This window comes from Schistocerca cancellata, chromosome 12, assembly GCF_023864275.1.
Source record: "Schistocerca cancellata isolate TAMUIC-IGC-003103 chromosome 12, iqSchCanc2.1, whole genome shotgun sequence".
Lineage (NCBI taxonomy): Eukaryota > Metazoa > Arthropoda > Insecta > Orthoptera > Acrididae > Schistocerca > Schistocerca cancellata.
The window spans coordinates 13337011-13361913 of record NC_064637.1 but is presented as its reverse complement, the minus strand read 5'-3'; the positions used below and the strand labels follow the sequence as shown (position 1 = coordinate 13361913).

The following is a 24903-nucleotide window of genomic DNA, read 5'->3' as shown; positions in this document are numbered from 1 at the left end:
GAAAGGCGCTCTCAGTTTCTAGTAATAAGGTACCGTTACGCAACCTGGTACAAGATTTGACAGATCTGGCTATGGCATCTACGCCCTTCTGGATAACGAAAGGATTGACAGAGGAAAAATCCTTTCCGTCCTCAGATCGAGAAACGACGAGGAACTGTGGGGCAGGCGGTAGTACTTTTGTCACTGGTGGCTGGTCACGTTTCCGTTTTTGGGCAGAAGTCGAAAGAGATGGAGTAGAATCCATTGCGGAGGAATCCCCCATGATTGCCAGCGTCTCCGATGGCGCGCTCCTTCCTTATGGGGACCCTCTCAGAGGGCGCTCCCGCCTTAGGTGAATGTTTACACCTCAGGTCACACCTCCCGAGAAACAGACGGAGGGACCAATCGGCATGGTCAGAAGGTATCAGCTCAGGCAATCACCCCTCCCCGGGCCTGGCCTTTACCAGGGGGTACGCGCGTGCCTTACATGTCTACCCAGGGCGGGGAATTACGCGTTACCCCGTCACCGGCTACGCGTGCGAACGCGTGGGTCGGCCTTCAGGCACGCACAGGGAGGAAGGAAGAAGAGGAAAAAGAAGAGAGAGAGGGAGAAAGAGGACAGACTGTCTCAAACACCGAGGCGGAGACCAGAGAAGGCAAGGAGAAGAAGGCAATGAGAAACCAAGGAGAAGAAGGCAATGAGAAGGCAAGGAGAAGAAGGCAAGGAGAAGAAGGCAATGAGAAGGCAAGGAGAAGTCAAGGGAAAGAGTAAGGAAGACAGTGAGGTGGAGAAGAGCAAAGAAAGGAACCAACAAAAGGAAGGAAGAAACGAGAAGTGAAAAACCAAAAACACCACAATTATAGGTCGTGGAACCGTCCGTCTCCGGACGCAGGCGCTAACTACCCCCGTGAGGGGGATGGACTCCTTTTAGTCGCCTCCTACGACAGGCAGGAATACCTCGGGCCTATTCTAATCCCCGGACCCGCAGGGGGGCTGCTGTGTGTATAGAGGCTGCTGTTGCAACATCGCTATTACAGTATAGCCAACCTAACTAAACAAAAAGCGAACTGTCGAGTGCAATGTTTCGCCGGCGTGGGTATAGTACCTTATCCAACTACCACTTCAAGAAATATAAAGGAAACTTTTGGTCACCTGGCTAAAGCTGTTTCTGGAGCGTTACGGAATATTGTATTTTCAGATATGTAACAGAGGCAGTAACAGTCGATCTGTGGAGTGACTCATATCATAAAATAGCCTACACTGTGTGACTGTATATTACATTAACAGTGAAGACAGAATACTTGACAACTGAGTGTTATGCACCAGAGATTTTGTAGGTGGGATTACAAAAAACTGGAGAAGATCAAGCCTCAACTGAAAAAGATATTACAGGCATTCGGGGAATCTATTCGGCACTGTGTAAAATGTCACGTTTGTTGCTGATGGAGCTCCAAATGTTGTAGCAGCCCTTTATCAATGTTAGAGACTTTTGTGCTCAGTGCACATCGTCATTACTGTGACGGAACACACACACACACACACACACACACACACACACACACACACACACACACACACACACACCTCGATGAGGTGATAGACAATAGGAAGAGTGACGTACAGCAATAAGAAATTCCTGGCAAACTACCACAACCTTTCTCGAAAAGTCTGGCCTTCACAGCTGCCTCGGAAGTCACTCAAAGAATATGTGGACACAGAATGGGACAGTAAACTAGACATGCTTGTGTCACTATCAGTACAATATTCTTATATATTTCAATAAACTAGCTTGCAATGGTTTGAAATTCTATCATATTTGTCATACACAAGTTTAGGTAGTCGAATTGACTCTCTGACAAAAATATGTTGAAAGATGTAATACACTTTGACACAAATAAAGAATGCCTTCCCAGAGACAAGTTTAGTACTTTTATTATTCCAAACGAGAACGTTTAACTACAAATTAAGATTTATGATGTATTAAAAACTACATAATGGTGATCTGTTAAATGCATAGTGTTAAATGCAGTGTTTTTCACCTCGGCTGCTCTCTACACTTTGATGCCAGTATCTGTAAAACTACCTTCTTGTAGAACAGGCTGTTCCCTTTTGTGGACCACTGTCATACTGTTAACAATCAAACGGACAGGCACACAGTAGAGCACTGGGCCAGTAAAGTGGAGCCTCACGATCCGTCGGCAACACTTTACGAGACTGCCGACCTCGCACTCGTAGCACCCATACTGTTTCGAGAAATTCATTTCCGCACACAAATTTAAAAGTTAAAATTACATTACTGACAAAACTTATGGTTCTACTGTGATGGCTACCTTCAAATATCAGTGGATCCAGATACTGGTAAGAGTCATGCAGATGCAGATGGCATTTTTTGTACCTGCACAAACCTCTACTGATGACTACTGGAAGAAAGTTACTGTGACGGTTGAAGAAACTGAAAATATTACAAAAAGCAGGCAGCAGAGACTGACAAAAAGTACGGATTGCAATCCGCGAATGAAATAGCAGATGACAAATCGACACACACAGCTGTTCGAGATACCGTCACCAGGGGAAGTTAGCAGTGAACTGTCGTGAGCAGCTGAAGTGAGAAATACTGTACATTCTGTTTCTGTTCTTGTTCCAGGTGGGCACCTCTTTCAGTGCCATTTAAAGATTTGTGGCAGCGCTACCGTTGTGAAGGTAGTGAGTGTACACCGTCACTGCCTCCGCTCCCTACTTCTTGAGCGTAAACACGACTGTGCTGCCATCTCCGCCAGGTAACCTCTTTGCTTTCCCAGGTAACACACATTCGAGTAATTAGAAGCAGTGGAACAAATGTCAATATATACGAACTGGGAAATATATGCTAACACTGAGTCGTCGTTTAAATATAGCTTACCGTCCAGAATCTCTACCTACTTCTCTAGTACGAGGCCATGAAAGTGCATGGCAGAAGGTACTTTTCATTGTACCATAAATCAATATTTCTGCCCATTCCCCAAATGCCAGACCGAGATAGTTTGGAAGAATCCGACAAAAGAATGATTCCCACACCAAAGATGTTGCTACGAAAACTCTTGCTCAACTCTCCATACTGCTTGTCAGTCCCGAACCTTACTCGAATTGGATTAACGGAATACAGAGCTGCAAAAGTCCGTCACAGGTAGCTTGCGAGTGCCACCGATGACCTAACCTATTGGAATGACTCTCTTCAGTTTTCAATACGTAACATTTACAGCCAACCAGTTGTACAAGTTTAATGTAAAAACCTTAAGTCACCTACAATGTTTATAAACATATTATAAAAGAAGCATCTACAATACTTAATACTTGAACATATGAAAAGGAGAACACTTAATAAAATTGGTACTTACATAAATTACACGATGTTAAAATTGTTGACATAAATGATGAGCTAAGAAGCTCAAGTCAAACATCAGAAAATATGCAATAAAATCCTCCATGGAAACACTAAAAATTGTTACAACAGGTACAGCAAGTTGAAAGAGAAAGGTTGGCAACTAGTTACAATGCCAAGTAAACACAGTGTAGAGTGCACCACTTACTGGGTGCTACTAGCGTGATAAATGCTCACTGTATGAAATACGTAACTGTTACAGAAATATATCAGTATGAGACAGATTTAGACGTTTTGAACAAAATAATTGTGTGTGGTATAAAAACAGGATTTATAGAAGAAGCAAAAGGAACAAAATAATTTTTATAAAAATGACTATGATAAAAAGTAGTAAAATGATTAATTACACATACAAGCTGAGAATAAGGAACATACCGTAGCAGGATGTTTTTATCAAGATGTTACAACAAGCAGAAAGGGGGAAATATGCTTTACATAAACTTTACAAAACAGAATGTGGTATGCAGTGCCTTGTGGCATACAAACAGTAAGCATGTACAGAGTCAATAAAGGAAAGGGGAAAAAAAAACAGTTACATTTAATTTATGCAACAGTTGGCTGTAAACTTTACATATTGAAAATTTATTTACAGTTGCTGCTGTCAGCCATGTTTAAAATAGCCCCTTCAATTTCCTTCACACTGGATTTGAAGATCAGTGCCTTGACATCAATATCCTAAGGCAGTAGCACCCATTTCTCAAACTATATTTAAGTTTGAAATAGGGCAGCTTATTGATCATTTTTCAGACTTGTGGCAAGAACTCTTGGTACCCTATGCTATTATGCTCAAGGAATACAGTGAGCATATGTTTCACATTTGACTGCATCTGTCAAGTTTCCTCGACACCGACAATCCAAAATCACTTCAACTGGAGAAATTGAACCTTAGTTTCGATTTCATATCAACAAACCCACATTTCAACATTTATTATGGCACATTTCACTAGTTAAGCATTGTTGTTCATCTAGCGACTCCTGAGGACCTGGAACTTGAAATTTGACCTTTTTTTAGAAAATTTTGCTATCACAGTTTTTATATAAAAAAAAAAAAAAAAAAAAATAAAGAAAGAAAGTTCCCAGCACGGATCAATTAATATGCCAAGACCATCAGCAACTTCTCTGTAACTCAGCAATTGTTCATAATTGTTTGTTTCAGTATGATTTCAACGGTTGATGACGTGCTCGGGTGCCCAGGTCGCTTGTCATTGTAAATGTCTTCACAGCCTTCTTTAAAATGCTTGTAATACTCAGGAACCTTTTTTATTTGTGGCACACTCACCAAAACCAATATTTAGTGTTTTGCAATTAAATATAATACAAATTCTCTCATCCAAAGTTATACAAAATAAACAATTGTCAATACTGCCGAAACAGGTGTAGCCTTTTGATAGCTGACAACAGAATAGATATCCAATATAGCTAACACTGAACAGATACTGTTCACACACACATTCACCAACACAATAAAAACAAAATCAGACTAAGAGGACTAACGAGATATGCTAAATTACAAAATAATTATTACTTTTTGAACGCATCTTGCACATTCACTATCCCATATAATTTCTATTTGGTATGGGCCTTACACAACAGAGCACTCATCTAGAATGGGTTGCACAAGTGATTTGTAAGCAATCTCCTTTGTAAATCTATTGCATTTTCCCAGTACCCTACTAAAGAACAAAGTGTGGCACCTGCCTTACCCATATGTTATCACTCCATTTCATATCCTTACCAATTGTTAATCCCATGTACTTTTTTTTCAGTTTGTCAATCCACTGATAAGATAGTTGGATAAAGATGAAAATTCGATACGAGTCATCGGCTTTGACCAGTGATGTGTGATGAATGTGACCCAGATAGGCATAGAATACAACATTTCGTTTTGTGAAGTACAAAATTTTATGTTTCTGATTAAAACCCACTGTCAGTCTTTGCACCATCTTAAAATCTTAACAAGATTGACATAACATTTCTGCAGCGTTTTTCAAACAGTATTTCATTACAGATAATTGCATCAACTGCTAAGAGCCCAATTTATTTGCAATATTATTTGTCAGGTCACGAACCAGAAGAGTCACAGTTCCAGAGCGGGCACATCTATCTAACAGCTCTCCTGTCAAGATAACACGTGTGCCCCCCCTACCAAGAAATCCTCAATACAGTCACAAATTTTGCTCGACACCCCCTTACAATCATACTTTTGTTAGTAAATGCAGGTAATATGGACACAGCTGTTTCCGAAACAAGCTCAAGACACACTCACCTCAGCCGAATGCTTTCCGTAGTAAGTCTTACTCTCAATTACAACTGATTTACATCGTTCTTGATCTGTTAGGAATTCCTTTGCATCCCACGCTTGAGATCCATCTTTGAACATGAAGATTGCTCTGTCATCATCCACAATATACCTGTGCGACAAATAAAATTACTGACAAAAAATAACAATATGTGGCAGGCACTAGTGTTTCTACATAACAGCCAGTTTAAGCAGTACTGCAGATTACAATATGTGAAACTAATGTACGACCAGACACACACATACCAGGTGTTTCTCAATTACTATTAACCCTTCCACTGCTACAGGCATACTCTTTGCATTCCTTGCCGAGGGCTGCTTTGTCATTGCTGTACTGCTTACCAAATGCCAGTGCCTATGCTGAGAGATGGCATTATGGCCAATATTTAATACTTATCGTCCATTTTTAAGGAAACTATCGTGTGAAAAAATTTGATTTTTGCGCATCTTACAGTCCAACATCATCTCTCAAGGAAGGACCGAATTTCTTCTTGCTATATGCCACAGTTACTGTGCTGCATCAAATTAAGTAAAACAGTGCAAGATGTTATAAAGATTTTGCAGAGATAAAACGGACTGCATAAACTTTTTGTACGGTCGATTTACGTTCGTACATTGCAGTGAATGAAATGTAGATAAGATACCAAAATTTAAAACTGAGACCAGAAGAACATCTCATTTCATTCTCAAGTTATCGGGTCTTATATCGGAAGGACAGTTCCGCGGGATGTGCTCATTCGTATCCTAGTGCATCGCGAATCGTGTAGTCGTAAAAATTGTCACATCTCAAATGATTCTAGTGGTTTCCTGCAAATGATGTCACACAATGAGGCACATACGTTGTACGACAAACACTGTAAACATTTTTATTCACCGAGATAAGGAAGTAGCTCATCTGGAGTTGTGAGAGGTCGGTGCTTTTGGGCACTTCCCGAACACTCACAGCAATCTAGGAAAACCCGAGCAGTGTGCGTATACACATCCACAACCCCTGAGAAAAGGCATAACGGGGCTTATACACTTGTGCGTAGCAGCAAAAGGGTTAAAGGTTTATAGGGGTTGTAGAGGGAACTTATAACTTTCGAATCTCCCACTTCACAGTATGTTGCACAGTAGAGGTGCACATTGGTAAGTTCACAAGGAGGGTACAACGCGGTGCGCGATGGACGAGCGCCAGTATTCACGGTCAGAGCGTAGGAAAGACTGCGCTGCAGGTATGCCTTGTGCAATGAACAGCAGGGTCACCACACCGAGCAGCTCCTGCAAAGCATACGGGTCACAGCTCACCACCTCTGCTGTGTGCGCATCGTGAAGCGGGAGTTCTGATACTGACTCAATCTTCAAATTTATTCTACATCCAAACGATATATTATCAGATACAGAATCCTTATCAAAATTATACATGTATCTACTAATAAAGGAATGGTCCAATAAGACGTGTCAGAACCTACCCTGAAATTTTTTACACAGGAAGAAGATCAAAAAAATTAAAAAAATTAAAAAAATTGCAGTCTCAAAATTTTAGCTGCTATGAAGCACTGCAAGTATTAAAAAAACAGCTGAAAATTGCCAAATTTTTATAAGGTAAAATTACAGTAATAATAAGCCCTCGGTCACAAAAAAAAAAGCCTTTTGACATAGGTTTCGGCACTGCTACGAGTGCCTTCATCAGAAGTAAAACACTCACACAGGCCTATAACATAAGTACAAAAATTTTAGGAAGTGTACGACTGGCGAACAGTATAAGAAAGAAGCAGTACTTACTTACATGTCACGTATAGAATAAGTACTGAGCGATACAGCTTTAGCCACAAAATTTTGAAAAAGGATACATGGAAGGAAAGCCACTATGGGCTGCTCACACATGTCGAGCCACTTTTGCTTTACCTAAAAATTTGCTCAATAGCCTAATTTCATAAATGGCTGCTATTACGTACCCTTCCATATCCTTACTCCAGGTCGGACTACAGTTTATCAAACACTGTGACTGAGAGCTGTTATTGCTTTAATTTTACTTTGTAAATGGTCACTGCCAACACAGCCATGTTTAAAACTTTATTATTATAAGGAATAATGGCCTACAGGAATTGTTATAAAATGTAGTACTACAAGACATTTCATTTCAACAAATCACAAGTCCTCATTGATGGAAGTTGTCTGTGGCATCAAACACTGCCATGATTTTATTTTCTCTGCTAGCCACTTTTATCAGAATTACATGTGCAAGAATTGAACTGTCGATATGAAGTTATTAAAAAAAAAATGTTTGTATAGTTTTCACCAGAGCAAACAAGCTAACACACACAAGCAAAAGAGAATTCTGTCTGGTGTACCCGGTAGGCCTCTTGCAGGTCTACCAACTGGATGCCACTGCAGCTACTTACGTGTCCCTAACCTTCCCTGCAGTTTAATGTGGAATCCGAACTACATGTCTTTCATAGCCACTCCAACATCAGCAAGAACGAATGACGAGTTAAAAATCATAGTGAAAAAATTGTGGTCTGAACGGGATTTGATCCCGCGCTCTCTGGATCATGAAGCGCGCGCACTTTACCCGTATACCATTTTTGTTTGGAGGGGGGAGGGGGACTAACTAGATGTGTCACGTGTTGAGATTACGCTCTACATCGGCGATTGGTGTTCTGTTTATAAATTTCCCCCTCAACGGTAATGAGAAAGCCAGGGAAAAATGGCAGCCGACATACAAGGAAAACTTTGGACCAGTGCTAAGGAGAGATGGAGACGCAATTTCGTGTAAAACGCACGACCTCAATGCACGTCACGCTTCCATACAAATTGAGACACTTTAATTCTTCCTTCCCCGTGCCATTTTGCATACTCCGTCAAGAACAGTGCGCTTGCCTCGCAGAATAATCCTCACTGAACAGCAAAGTTGTGCACTGTGGCTCTAACAAGATAAGTGTTGTACCCTGTATGCCCAATATTAGCTCCATAAACTAAAATCTAATAAAACAGCATTCATACGCAATGTTCACTACCTCGTGTTCTCTTCCGCTCTCTAATATAAATGATTCTACCCATATACAAGCAAACGGTAGTGAATTTTATGCAAATGCTCATGCACTGTGTTTGCTTCCATTCGCTCCACTGTAAACCGGGCTTTAAGTGCTTAAAACTTGTGTCTGTGAAATCTGGATAATTCCGTTGAGTGAGTGATTTGCCGAGTCACGTGCTAGGCAGGCAGAGCTGTACAAACTGCTGTTAAAAGCTGTTCTTAGTACAGCAAAAGTGTGTAACTTCAAAATTTTTTATAAAATACTTGAAGTGCCCCTTAGCAACTAAAATTCTGGCAGTGCATTTCTTTCGTCGTCTTCTTCTTCCTTCATAAAAAATTTCAGGGTAGGTTTCAACCTTGTAATTCCTCTCTACAACCCACAGAAGCCTGCAACAGAAATTGTGAAACACCTCATATTTCATATTCGCAATTCTTCTCTACAATCTTTGGTTTTTCTTTTAGTTTTGCACTGGTAATTCTCAATTTCACCTTAATTTAAAAATTGAACCTAACAACTAGCTAAATTAATGCTATCTCAATATATACAAATATATAGGGCAATCCACTGTTTAATCCCCGAGCAGGCACACCCGTGTACAAAGTGCACTGACAGCAAATAAAATGGTTCTGGACGATTCCACTGTTGTTTCACAATTGCAAGCCCATACCTATTTCTCCATTAGTGCTTCAGCTAACACAGTGAAACTGTGTTGTGATATGTCAAACTGAGCAGCAGTAATACAAAACATACAATGAGCTAGGCAGGAAAAAAATCTGCACATCATGTAAGAAAATGACCCAGATTTTGAACTAGCAGCACAATCCCACAATGAGGCAGCTGTCTACGAAATAACTGGTAATCAAATAAGCTTCTGGCCGAGACCTGATGCAACTGCACTGTTTAATATTTTGAGAGGGCTATTACCTTGCAATAACACTAGTATGCAGGTTATTTTGTTACTGTTAAACAAAACAGGGTTTACTTCATATTATGTAAGTTTATTTTATCACTGCTTAATTAAACTAAGATTATACACTTTTACCAGGGTAACATAAAGACCCCCCCCCCCCATGAACCATGGACCTTGCCGTTGGTGGGGAGGCTTGCGTGCCTCAGCGATACAGATGGCCGTACCGTAGGTGCAACCACAACGGAGGGGTATCTGTTGAGAGGCCAGACAAACATGTGGTTCCTTAAGAGGGGCAGCAGCCTTTTCAGTAGTTGCAGGGGCAACAGTCTGGATGATTGACTGATCTGGCCTTGTAACATTAACCAAAACGGCCTTGCTGTGCTGGTACTGCAAACGGCTGAAAGCAAGGGGAAACTACAGCCGTAATTTTTCCCGAGGACATGCAGCTCTACTGTATGATTAAATGATGATGGCGTCCTCTTGGGTAAAATATTCCGGAGGTAAAATAGTCCCCCATTCGGATCTCCGGGCGGGGACTACTCAAGAGGACGTCGTTATCAGGAGAAAGAAAACTGGCGTTCTGCGGATCGGAGCGTGGAATGTCAGATCACTTAATCGGGCAGGTAGGTTAGAAAATTTAAAAAGGGAGATGGATAGGTTAAAGTTAGATATAGTGGGAATTAGTGAAGTTCGGTGGCAGGAGGAACAAGACTTTTGGTCAGGTGATTACAGGGTTATAAATACAAAATCAAATAGGGGTAATGCAGGAGTAGGTTTAATAATGAATAAAAAAATAGGAGTGCGGGTTAGCTACTACAAACAGCATAGTGAACGCATTATTGTGGCCAAGATAGACACGAAGCCCATGCCTACTACAGTAGTACAAGTTTATATGCCAACTAGCTCTGCAGATGATGAAGAAATAGATGAAATGTATGACGAGATAAAAGAAATTATTCAGGTAGTGAAGGGAGACGAAAATTTAATAGTGATGGGTGACTGGAATTCGTCAGTAGGAAAAGGGAGAGAAGGAAACATAGTAGGTGAATATGGATTGGGGCTAAGAAATGAAAGAGGAAGCCGCCTGGTAGAATTTTGCACAGAGCACAACATAATCATAGCTAACACTTGGTTTAAGAATCTTGAAAGAAGGTTGTATACATGGAAGAACCCTGGAGATACTAAAAGGTATCAGATAGATTATATAATGGTAAGACAGTGATTTAGGAACCAGGTTTTAAATTGTAAGACATTTCCAGGGGCAGATGTGGACTCTGATCACAATCTATTGGTTATGAACTGTAGATTAAAACTGAAGAAACTGCAAAAAGGTGGGAATTTAAGTAGATGGGACCTGGATAAACTGAAAGTACCAGAGATTGTACAGAGTTTCAGGGAGAGCATAAGGGAACAATTGACAGGAATGTGGGAAAGAAATACAGTAGAAGAAGAATGGGTAGCTTTGAGGGATGAGAAATAGTGAAGGCAGCAGAGGATCAAATAGGTAAAAAGACGATGGCCAGTAGAAACCCTTGGGTAACAGAAGAAATATTGAATTTAATTGATGAAAGGAGAAAATATAAAAACGCAGTAAATGAAGCAGGCAAAAAGGAATACAAACGTCTCAAAAATGAAATCGACAGGAAGTGCAAAATGGCTAAGCAGGGATGGCTAGAGGACAAATGTAAGGATGTAGAGGCTTGTCTCACTAGGGGTAAGATAGATACTGCCTACAGGAAAATTAAAGAGACCTTTGGAGAGAAGAGAACCACTTGTATGAACATCAAGAGCTCAGATGGCAACCCAGTTCTAAGCAAAGAAGGGAAAGCAGAAAAGTGGAAGGAGTATATAGAGGGTTTATACAAGGGCGATGTACTTGAGGACAATATTATGGAAATGGAAGAGGACGTAGATGAAGATGAAATGGGAGATACGATACTGCGTGAAGAGTTTGACAGAGCACTGAAAGACCCGAGTCAAAACAAGGCCCCGGGAGTAGACAACATTCCATTAGAACTACTGATGGCCTCAGGAGAGCCAGTCATGACAAAACTCTACCATCTGGTGAGCACGATGTATGAGACAGGCGAAATACCCTCAGACTTTAAGAAGAATATAATAATTCCAATCCCAAAGAAAGCAGGTGTTGACAGATGTGAAAATTACCGAACTATCAGTTTAATAAGTCACAGCTGCAAAATACTAACGCGAATTCTTTACAGACGAATGGAAAAACTGGTAGAAGCCGACCTTGGGGAAGATCAGTTTGGATTCCGTAGAAATGTTGGAACACGTGAGGCAATACTGACCTTACGACTAATCTTGGAAGAAAGATTAAGAAAAGGCAAACCTACGTTTCTAGCATTTGTAGACTTAGAGAAAGCTTTTGACAATGTTGACTGGAATACTCTCTTTCAAATTCTGAAGGTGGCAGGGGTAAAATACAGGGAGCGAAAGGCTATTTACAATTTGTACAGAAACCAGATGGCAGTTATAAGAGTCGAGGGGCTTGAAAGGGAAGCAGTGATTGGGAAAGGAGTGAGACAGGGTTGTAGCCTCTCCCCGATGTTATTCAATCTGTATATTGAGCAAGCAGTAAAGGAAACAAAAGAAAAATTCAGAGTAGGTATTAAAATTCATGGAGAAGAAGTAAAAACTTTGAGGTTCGCCGATGACATTGTAATTCTGTCAGAGACAGCAAAGGACTTGGAAGAGCAGTTGAACGGAATGGACAGTGTCTTGAAAGGAGGATATAAGATGAACATCAACAAAAGCAAAACGAGGATAATGGAATGTAGTCAAATTATGTCGGGTGATGCTGAGGGAATTAGATTAGGAAATGAGACACTTAAAGTAGTAAAGGAGTTTTGCTATTTAGGGAGTAAAATAACCGATGATGGTCGAAGTAGAGAGGATATAAAATGTAGACTGGGAATGGCAAGGAAAGCGTTTCTCAAGAAGAGAAATTTGTTAACATCGAATATAGATTTAGGTGTCTGGAAGTCGTTTCTGAAAGTATTTGTATGGAGTGTAGCCATGTATGGAAGTGAGACATGGACGATAACTAGTTTGGACAAGAAGAGAATAGAAGCTTTCGAAATGTGGTGCTACAGAAGAATGCTGAAGATAAGGTGGATAGATCACGTAACTAATGAGGAGGTATTGAATAGGATTGGGGAGAAGAGAAGTTTGTGGCACAACTTGACTAGAAGAAGGGATCGGTTGGTAGGACATGTTCAGAAGCATCGAGGGATCACAAATTTAGCATTGGAGGGCAGCGTGGAGGGTAAAAACCGTAGAGGGAGACCAAGAGATCAATACACTAAGCAGATTCAGAAGGATGTAGGTTACAGTAGGTACTGGGAGATGATGAAGCTTGCACAGGATAGAGTAGCATGGAGAGCTGCATCAAACCAGTCTCAGGACTGAAGACCACAACAACAACAACAACAACAACAACATAAAGACTACTATTCTTTATATGTGTACAAAGTGCACTGCACACCCGCCCACGTTACGAGAAACTGTGTGCCCACTCAAGGATTAAGTGAATTATATTTCAAATTCAACATTAATTTAGAAGCAAACTATTTCATATTCCAATCAATGTTAATCATTGGAAACACATGAACAACTCCTACATTCCGAAAATGAAAACTGACGTAATTTAAAATTTAGCAATGTGTACACTGAACCTTCCTGGCAGATTAAAACTGTGTGCCGGACCGAGAATCTGAACTCGGGACCTTTGCCTAGTACACTGTTATGTCACGGAAAAACATTAATAGTAAAACATAAGCATGAAGCTAGATGTCCCGTGGCAGAGTAAACACTGTAAACTAGAAAAAGTGCACTGTAAACTAGAAAAAGTGACTGTATTTAATCTAAAATCAGAGTAACTGCTGAGTAGGAGTAGCACAATAGTAGTAGTAGTAGTAGTAGTAGTAGTAGTAGTAGTGGTGACTGCCAGTAGTCCGAGGCTGTTCGCACTGTAACAATGGCTGTATTGATGTTTGTAACTATCTTTGTAATTAACTATTGAGACCGAAGTGTGTACAAAATAAGAACCACGATCTCGCTCATCTTGTATTATTTATCTAATTGTGTCCACTTCATCGCTCGGATGTGGTGAAGTGTTTCAGTAATTTTGGCAAGTTAATCACCAGCTGAACTAAATTTATGAGAATACTAAAATATTGTAATATTTTGACAGCATTGCTACTATGGATCAGTTCACCTCTCAGCCTGAATGTGGCTGTTCCACAGCCCCGTCTGCCACAGTTTCGTCAGCTCCTCAGTTTCCTCCCGAGTGGGATTTCCGTCGACACTCACGAAGGACATGAGAGTCTTTCCCTTCTTTGACACCTTTAGCAAGTTCTCCGGATCACTAGTATCAATCTGAAATCATAATGAAACAATGTAACTGTCACTGGATCCCCTTACAGCCATTATTTATTTACAAAGCACTGGCAAATTGTGTGGAAATACAGGACATTTCAGAAAAATTGGGTTCACTGGAAAACACACAAATTTGAGAGACTATTGGGGGAGATGAACTGTGTGACAAAAGTAAATATTCAGAGTAATTTTGTTACAGATCATTCACTTTTCCAATAGCATACACACACCAAGCATAGTGATGCATCTTTTCAACATGACAAACAGGTTACATTATCAAACTGTATCAACCATACCATACAATAGCTTTAATAGCAGAGAAAATTTGTGGTAAGTTCCTATGGGAGCAAACTGCTTAAGTCAGCAGTCCCTATGCTTACACACTACTTAAACTAATTTACGCTAAGGACAACGCACAGATGTGCCCGAGGGAGGACTCTAACCTCCTAAGGGAGGAGCCACGTGAACCTTGGCAAGGCACCTCAGACTGCGTGGCTAATAGTGGAGAAATCCACTCCCTGGAGAGATTACAGTTTCACTGACAGCCTGTGTGCAAGTGCTGATTTAAAGTGCATTGTGGACTGATTTTACTGTTCCGTTCCATCCTATGCCGTTCCATCAAGTATGAACCAAACTTAACAGTTGCTAACCAAAAGTTAATTATAGGCTGACTGTCTTAAGGATTGCCAGAAGTTTCCCCAAGTGAAATTCCCTGATATTCCAGACAAGTTTGAGCATTTTCTCCTGATAAATTTTGAGCTCTCAAGGGTAAATTAAGCTGTAAGCTGACACTGTCTTTGCATCTAAGGTATGTGCAAGAACAGTGCAAAAGAGGAAATGTCTAAAAAAGAACTTGCAAGCAGGTGGTGTTTCCTAAGGAATTAAGTACTAATATCAACATAATGAACTGTTTATAGAGGGAGAAAACAAGCCAAACGGTATATCTGTTTCATTAAGACCACTGATGTTATTTTATTTCAATAAAACAAAACACATTTGGTGACAAAAAAATGGATTTAAAATATCTTAATTGATTTCAGAAATAACCACAAAAAAAGCAGGCCTCTCGAAAGAAGTTTATAAAGTGAGGAAGAATTGTGTAAACCAACACTGTAGGTGACCGCCAATAAAATGTTGGTTCCACTATGTTCATTACTGGTGGTCATTACCAACTGTGTTATATCTATTATTTTACAGGTACTGTGAGAGATTTCTTTAGAGAAACACGAGTACATAGCATACAAACTGCTACAATTTTCTTCTTCGTATCATCCATATTTTCTAACATATAAACTACATTTGACATGCTAAAGTGAACTAGAACAAATAAAACATCTATAAAATGCCACACTGTATAATGTACTTGCAGCAAGACAGTCAAGTCCTGAAATCTATCACCTATCGTCTCTGGTCTGCTGAGGAGAACCGCAGTCCTGGGTCCACGGATAAATCGTGAAAATCCACTGCATTATGCCACACACAAACAGACCTGTACCTGCGGGCAGATCAGTGAGACAGGGCCCGCACATTAGTGGGAACTGAATGGCTTCAGATCAGCAGGCCCGATCCATTATCGATACCCACAGAAATGGCCTCCGCTTTTGGCCCATTGTGGAAATCCACTCGTGCGGCCAGCAATTCACGAGCCAAAGACAGCATTTTGATGAAGTGAGACCACAGTGATCAATCCATGCAACAAATAACTTGTTCAAATACTCTGAGAATCAAGAATAAAAATTAGGATAGGTAGCTACTCACCGTTAAGATTATTGCTGAACCACAGACCGGCCCGTAGAAAAGAATCACACACTCACAACTAAATTTTCAGCCATAGCTTTGGTCAGAAAACAAGAGAGAGAACACAAACACACACACACACACACACACACACACACACACACGACCGGCATCTCCGGCCGCTGTATCTACAGTCTGAGAATCAAATCCAAACAAAACGCTCCTCATGCCTCTCTGCTTCTTGTCGGTAGCTGTAAAAAGTGGTGGCAGCAGTGACTGCAAGATGAGGGGAGTGATAGGAAGGGGAGAAGCAGTGGGAATGAGAGGTTAGGGAACTGCCACACGTACTCAGCTGCACCCAGCCAATGACTATGAAATACTTAAACCCCTTACCTATCTTATCAACTGTAGTATTCATCAAAACATATACCCAAATGTGTTAAAAATAAGTGTAATTCAGCCAATCCGTAAGAAGGGAAGTAAAGAAGAAGTTTCAAATTACAAGCTGATATCACTAATCCCTACCTTCAGTAAAAGATTTGAAACAGTTATACTATCTTAGAAAATAGATTAAGGAAAGGCAAACCTACATTTCTAGCATTTGTAGACTTAGAGAAAGCTTTTGACAATGTTGGCTGGAATACTCTCTTTCAAGTTCTAAAGGTGGCAGGCGTAAAATACAGGGAGCAAAAGTCTATTTACAATTTGTACAGAAACCAGATGGTAGTTATAAGAGTCGAGGGGTATGAAAGGGAAGCAGTGGTTGGGAAACGAGTGAGACAGGATTGTAGCCTCTCCCCGATGTTATTCAATCTGTATATTGAGCAAGCAATAAAGGAAACAAAAGAAAAGTTTGGAGTAGGTATTAAAATCCAAGGAGAAGAAATAAAAACTTTGAGGTTCACCGATGACATTGAAATTCTGTCAGAAACAGCAAACGACTTTGAAGAGCAGCTGAACGGTATGGGCAGTGTCTTGAAAGGAAGATATAAGATGAACATCAACAAAAGCAAAATGAGGATAATGGAATGTAGTTGAATTAAGTCTGATGATGCTGATGAAATTAGATTAGGAAATGAGACACTTAAAGTAGTAAAGGAGTTTTGCTATTTGGGGAGCAAAATAATTGATGATGGTCGAAGTAGAGAGGATATAAAATGTAGACTGGCAGTGGCAAGGAAAGCGTTTCTGAAGAAGAGAAATTTGTTAACATCGAGTATAGATGTAAGTGTCAGGAAGTCGTTTCTGAAAGTATTTGTATGGAGTGTAGACATGTATGAAAGTGAAACATGGACGATAAATAGTTTAGACAAGAAAAGAATAGAAGCTTTCGAAATATGGTGCTACAGAAGAATGCTGAAGATTAGATGGGTAGATCACATAACTAATGAGGAGGTATTGAATAGAATTGGGTAGAAGAGGAATCTGTGGTACAACTTGACAAGAAGAAGGGACCGGTTGGTAGGAAATGTTCTGAGGCATCAAGGGATCACAAATTTAGCATTGGAGGGCAGTGTGGAGGGTAAAAATCACAGAGGGAGGCCAAGAGATGAATACACTAAGCAGATTCAGAAGGATGTAGGTTGCAGTAAGTACTGCACAGCTTGCACAGTATAGAGTAGCACGGAGAGCTGCATCAAACCAGTCTCAGGACTGAAGACAGCAACAACAACATGCTATCACAACTCACAACATTTTTCTCGAGACACAAAATGCTTACCGGATCACAGCATGGGTTTAGGAAAGACCTAAGCAGGCCACTGCTGTTACCAGTTTCTTACATGAAGTATATAGCAATATAAAACAGGGTATGCACACAGCCAGAATATTCCTTGACCTGAGCAAAGCTTTCAACTCAGTATATCATGAGCTTCACTTAAGAAACTGCTGTCGCACAATATCGGCGATGTATCGCTGAAACTTCTATCCACGTATCTGGTGAATTGGAAATAGTGTACCAACCTTACACATCAAATTGACAATAAGATCTTAACCTTTAAAGCTCTAAGTGAAACAGTGACACAGGGAGTGCCTCAAGGCTCAATTCTTGGACCTTTCCTCTTTTTAGCAAATATTAATGACGTTGTACACCCCTTTAACTCACACATTGTAAGCTATGCTGACGACACCTCAGTTTTATTTCATGGTAAAGTTTGTGAGGAACTGAAATTTTCAGCAAGTAATGAAATACTAGAATTTAGTCGATACTTTCATGCACATGAATTAAAGGTCAATGCAAATAAATTCCATATGCTAATATTTACAACTGGCAGCTCACACCACTCGTGCGTAAATGAGGTACGTGGCATAATAGTGGCAGAGGAAGCAAACGGGTGTAAATTTCTAGGGGCCATCTGGACTCAAACCTCCAGTGGATTAGCCACATTAATGCTGTATGTAAAAAAGTCAGCAATGGGCTGTATCTTCTTAGCCAACTTTCCAAAATGGTGCTCACCCACACGCTTAAAATTGTATATTATGGGACAATCCATCCCCATCTTAGCTACTGTATAGTAATATGGGGTTGTGCCCAGTCACCTTAACACAATACTGTTGCTACATAAAAGAGGGTTAAGGATTATCTACATCTACATGGATACTCTGCAAATCACATTTAAGTGCCTGGCAGTAGGTTCATCAAACCACCTCCATAACTCTAAATTCCAGTCTCGTATAGCACGCGGAAAGAACAAACACCTATATCTTTCCATAAGAGCTCTGATTTCCCTTATTTTATTGTGGTGATCGTTTCTCCCTATGTAGGTCAGTGTCAACAAAATATTTTTGTGCTCTGAGAAGAAAGTTGGTAATTGGAATTTCGTGAGAAGATTCCATTGCAACAAAAAACGTTATTCTTTTAATGATGTCCAGCCCAAATGCTGCATCATTTCAGAGACACTCTCCCCCATATTTCGCGATAATACAAAATGTGCTGCCCTTCTTTGAACTTTTTCGATGTACTCTGTCAATCCTATCTGGTAAGGATCGCACACTGCACAGCAGTATTCTAAAAGAGGACTGACAAGCTTAGTGTAGGTAGTCTCCTTAGCAGATCCGTTCCATTTTCTAAGTGTCCTACCAATGAAACGCTGTCTTTGGTTAGCCTTCCCCCCTACATTTTCTGTGTGTTCCTTCGAATTTAAGTTGTTCGTAATTGTAATTCCTAGGTATTTAGTCACATTTATGGCCTTTAGATTCGACTGATTTATCATGTAATCGAAATTTAACTAATTCCTTTTAGCACTCATGTGGATGACCTAACACTTTTTGTTATTTAGGGTCAACTGCCAATTTTCGCACCATTCAGATATCTTTTCTAAAGCGTTTTGCAATTTGTTTTGATCTTCTGATGACTTTATTAGTTGATAAACGACAGCGTCATCTGCAAACATACCTAAGAGGGCTGCTCAGACTGTCTCCCAAATCATTTTAACACCAAAGGGCCTATAACACCACCTTGGGGAACGACAGAAATCACTTCTGTTTTACTCTATCACTTTCCATCAATTACTACGAACTGTGACCTCTCCGACAGGGAACACAAATCCAGTCACATAACTGAGATGACAGCCCATAAGCACACAATTTCACTACAAACCGCTTGTGTGGTACAGTGTCAAAAGCCTTCCAGAAATTGAGAAATATGGAATCGATTTGAAATCCCTTGTCAATAGCACTCAACACTTCATGAGAATGAAGAGCTAGTTGTGTTTCACAAGAACGATGTTTTCTAAACGCAGGTTGACTGTGTGTCAATAGACTGTTTTCTTTCATAACGTTCAAACACAATACATGTTCCAAAATCCTGCTGTATATCAATGTTAATGATATGGGCCTGTAATTAAGTGGATTACTCTTACTACCTTTCCCTCATCGAGTGAATGGTTGTTTATGATTGTTAAGTATTGGGCTAATGCATCAGCATTCTCTGAAAGGAACCTAATTGGTATACAGTCTGGACCAGAAAACTTGCTTTTATGAAGTGATATAAGTTGCTTCACTACTCCAAGAATATTTACTACTACGTTACTAATGTTGGCAGCTGTTCTGGACTTGAGTTCTGGAATATTTACTTAGTCTTCTTTTGTGAAGGCATTTCGGAAGGTCATGTTTAGTAGCTCTGCTTTGGCAGCACTGTCTTCGATAGTATCTCCATTGTTATGACGCTGGAAAGGCATTGTTTCTTGCCGCTAACATACTTCATATATGACCAGAATCTCTTAGGATTTTCTGCCATGTTTCGAGACAGAGTTTCATCGTGGAAACTGTTATAAGCATCTCACATTGAAGTCTGCACTAAATTTTGAGCTTATGTAAAAGATCCCCAATCTTGCAGATTTTGAGTCTTTTTAAATTTCACATGTTTGTTTCACTGTTTCTGCAACAGTGTTCTGAACCGTTTGTGTACCGAAGAGGATCAGCTCCGTCATTTGTTAATCAGGTATAAAAATCTAAAATGCTCCTGATACAATTATTTTGAATTCAAGCCACATCTGGTCTACACTTATATTATTAATTTGGAAGGAGTGGAGATCATCTCTCAGGAAGGCATCAAGTGAATTTTTATCTGCTTTTGTGAATAAGTATAATTTTCGTTTAGCTTTGGAGAATCTGGGGGGTTACAATATTCAATCTCATTATGACAACCCTGTTCACTAATCCTGTATCAGTTTTGATGCTCATTATTAACTCAGGATTATTTGTTGCTAAGAGGTCAAGTGTGTTTTCACATCCGTTTATTATTCGCGTGGGCTCATGAACTAACTGCTCAAAATAATTTTCAGGGAATGCATTTAGCACAATTCGGGTGATGTTTTGTGTGTACCTCCAGAATTAAACATGTATTTTCGCAAACATATCGAGGGTAAATTAAAGTAACCACCAACTATAATCGTGTAAGTCAGGTAAGTGTTTGAAATCAAACTCAAGTTTTCTTTGAACCTTTCAGCAAATGTATCATCTGAATTGGGATCATTATTTTATTCGGGTTGCCAACAATGACCTCTACCCATACTAACTCACAGGAAATATCTACTTCAATTTCGCAACAAGATCAACTACCTCTGACAGCAACAAACACGCCACCGCCAACCGTGTTTAGCCCAAACTTTTGGAACACCGTTAGATTCTATATATGACGGTAGTATTTGTTCCCGAAAGAGCAGTTACCGTTAATGACCATGCAGCTTTGCCCCAGTCGGGGCACACATTTTCAACATGTCCCTAATGAAGTATATAAACGCCTGGTTGCAGCAAGTGTGTCTATTTAATTATCATATCATTAGATTCTTCGCAAAAATTTCGGCTCAGCTTATCTCTGGTTTTAACCAGCTTTCAGTGCTTATAACGATTTGAGCATCAGTGCTTTCTATTAGTGCTTGGAGCTCTGGTATTTTACCAACACAGCTACGATAATTTACAACTACTATACTGACGGTTCCTGTATCTACGTTCTTTTTTTTTAAAAAAAAAAACATTCCCTGCATATAGTGGACACCTGACCTATTCAGCGGAACCTGAAACCCAACCACTCTTTGGCGAAAGTCTAGCAATCTGCAGCCTACACGGTTGCAGAACTGTCTGAGCCTCTTATCCAGACCCTCCACTCTGTACCAGAAGTCTGCAATCGGTCCCGTCGACAATGCTGCAAATGGTCAGCTCTGCTTTCATCTTGCAAGTATGACTGGCAGCCTTTACCACTTCTGTTAGCCATTCGAAACCAGGAGAATCTCTTGTGATCCAAAGTGACACACATCACTGGTACCGATGTGAGCCACCACCTGCAGTTGGCTGCACCCTGTGCTCTTCGTGGCCTCCGGCAGGATCCGTTCCACATTTGGAATGACTCTACCAGGTATGCACACGCAGTGCACATTGGTTTTCTTTCCCTTCTTGACAGCCATATCCCTAGCGGACCCCATAATTTGCCTAACGTTAGAACTCCCAACTATCAATAATCCCACCATCTGTGATTGTTCGGATCTTGCAGGCTGAGAGATTTCCTCTGAAACAGGAGAGGTGACAGCATCTGGCTCAGCAACAGTGTCAGCCACAGACAGCACCTGGCACCTGTTTGTCAGACAAACTGGGGAGGCCACCTGGGAAGCCTTTCACCACCTGCTACACCCTGGGGCGACCTCCCACTCGGCCGCGGGTGACGTGTCGACCTCGGTGCGAGCAGTAACTGGACTGGCCATCAGTGAGGACCGATCGGAGAACTCTGACGTGCTGGATGTCCATCGAATCCCGATGGCTGGCCAGCAACAGTGGCGCCCACCCACTGCAGCATCAAGACGTGTAACCGAAACCATCACTACCTGAAGCTGAGAGCAAAGTGTCACCAACTCGACCCGCATCCACACACAACAATCGCAGTCTTTGTCCGTACTAAAGACCGTGGAAAACTAAACTGTGCAGATAAACCGACTATCGGCACGTGCTGCGCAACTCTACTGCAGACCCTGATGGAAACACAGGAACTGTGGCTATTAAATTAGATTAATATGCAGAAATTCAAAAACCTAACTACTGAAGCACTCAGGTGAAAATAAATAATTTGCCCCTGATAAGTAACTGGTGATAAGTCACAAAATCAGTTTACTTTCTGACGCAAACGAAAACGCGAGAACTGTGGCTATTGAATATTAAATTAACATGCAGAAGCTAAACTATTAAAGCACACAGATGATATTACAAATTTATCAAATTCGCTCCTGGTTACTAACTCGTAAAAGTCACAATATCGGTTGGCTATAAAGACTCTTGCCGTGATGTTTTCAGACAGCACAAGTATTTCACCATATACTCATATCTTGATAAATCGCTTTTTTTGTCTCACACAAAACTGAAGTAACTGAATGTAGTGATATACATGACCACAATACCAGGTCCAAAGAGAATTACTACTGGATAAGAACAAGATTAAAAATGACGGACCAGAGCCCACATACTAATGGACTGATACGGTATAATAAACTGCCAGAGTCTATGAAAAACAGTAATAAAAAGCAATTTCAATCAAAACTAATCAGAACTCTTAACTGAAAAGCATGTCTATTCACTCAACGATTTTTAAATAGCTAAGCTTAAGAGCTGTAAGAATTAAAATGTGTAAGATGTCATGTATCTGACAAGCATCAATTTACTGTTTAATTACTACCTGTATGACGAAAATCTTTGCAAAAGCCATAATACTGACGACTCCATGGAGAGGGGAAAAAAAAACACATCACATCATTATATTGCAGGACACACACACAGCTATACAGGAGCCCGCAGGCATAATTTGTTCAATGAAGGTGACATTTTTCCACATATGCTGTAATATTTAATAAGGCCTCAGTTTCAGCTTAAAAAGTCTTTCCCACTGTGAACCATCACGAACAGTATCTTACTAAGTAAACAAAACAAACAGGTATTTAATTGTTTACTTCTGCTTGAGCTAGCCAGACTAGCAGTGCTACACATCTACATACACGTTCTCAATTACGGCGCTACGTTGTACGTCTTACTGCTGTCTTTTTTTCCTTTAAATATCAAGCGAGGTTGTAAATTTTGCTACGTCCTTTAACTTTCACAAATACCCATATCACATTATCGTCACTGTTAATTGTCACTACATAGTTTGAATGTTATGAGTTTCGCATTTCTGCTGACGTGTGTAGTGCGTTCACCGAAATAATCCAAGTTTGGAGCTCCTGCCAAAAACAAACGGCCATAAAATGTGCAATTCGGATAGCATAACAAAGTAAGTGGGCATAACCGGTTAATCGGCGTCAAATGTCGAGCTGAAGGTTCAGTAAACGCTTTGAAATGTGGATAGGGATATACAATGACTGTGGTACATTACAGAAGTCTTAGTTACGTAAGTGTACAAAATTCAGTACCTTGCTAAAATCAATGGGCGGTGGTGGTCGAAGATATTCTGGTAGTTCGTCCTCAGGTAAAGGTTCTTCATCCTCCTGCAAAAAGAACATTATGCCAAAAATTGTGTGACTGATGTTGAAGTACTCTTTAATGTAACACACATTATGCTGCAACATATATTACACCACGAATGTGCACTTACTTCCCACTGCTCAAATAGCCTTTCGAGATCAGCGTCATTATAATCACGTATGTCTTTCTGTGCCCATTTTGGCTTATCCTTGCTATCGAATTTTTTCGCAGACGTTTCCCAAAAACATAAAAATACCAAGCAGACAACGATGCGTCTTGTCAACATGACTGAAACAGGTTATGTTATCAAACTGTAAGAACCACATCATATAACATGCAGCGGTATAAGATCAGAGATATTCACTCCTTAAAGATATCACAGTTCGCTACAAGCGTCAGTCAATGTCTATAATCGATCTTTAAAAACAGCTAAGATCGATTTAAGGTGCGACTACGAACGCGGCGACGGCGACCGATCGCAACTGCAGAAGGTGAACAGCAACGCTGTCGTTTGCAGTAGGTGTGTTGTGGACCACAACGACAGACAAGCACTGCTGTCGCTTGTAAGAGCTTCGTGAGGCGTGATGTTTGGTAACTCCACAGCGGTTATTGGAGAAGGAAGATTACAACATTTTATTGTTACATTCCACGAAAAGACAAAAGCTGGTAATACCTTTATATGAAAGCAGAACTACAGAAGGTAGTTACACTACATTGATGACAAATATTTGTTATGTGACGAACATATATTCAGTATCTGCTGTTGTCTAAATAAAAGACAGTACAATTTCACGCTGAGTTTTATTAAAAGATGACATAAAACTACAGTGCCTAAGGAATGTAATAAGTGCAGATGAATAATTATATATGATGTGACGTAAATCCACAGAATTTTATAAGTTATTATGTTGTATTGCAATTCCAAAACTTGGTGAGAGGGGCTTGGAGGTTGAAGGCTGCTCTTATCACTTGGCTGATGTGTATTGCACTGTGAAGCCATTATTTCATAATCGGAAACGATATCACTAATTTTTCTTTTGGATTTTGCCTTATAAACTAAAATTAAAAGCCTTACAACTGCGCTGATGTGACGGAAAGAAAGTCTCTGTGTTCCATAAATGTTTTTAGTATATTTTGCCTAATTCCTTCCCTGTCTTTCCACATTTTTAATGTGGTATCATCATTACTACGAACTTTAGTACTTTT

The 24903-nt window shown here is 40.2% G+C and overlaps 1 protein-coding gene across 1 annotated transcript in view; it reads right to left on the bottom strand.

The window, feature by feature from the left end:
- LOC126109779 (LDLR chaperone boca) overlaps nucleotides 1–24053 on the bottom strand; it is a 35854-nt gene extending 11801 nt beyond the window's left edge. The window contains exons 1-4 of the mRNA XM_049914835.1: nucleotides 23828–24053; nucleotides 23646–23720; nucleotides 13862–14022; nucleotides 5665–5809 (exon numbers count right to left, since the gene is read on the bottom strand). Of these exons, the coding sequence (XP_049770792.1) occupies nucleotides 5665–5809; nucleotides 13862–14022; nucleotides 23646–23720; nucleotides 23828–23983 (537 nt within the window). The 5' untranslated portion in view covers nucleotides 23984–24053. The remainder of the gene's footprint in view (nucleotides 1–5664; nucleotides 5810–13861; nucleotides 14023–23645; nucleotides 23721–23827) is intronic.
- Between the last annotated feature and the right edge of the window lie 850 nt (nucleotides 24054–24903).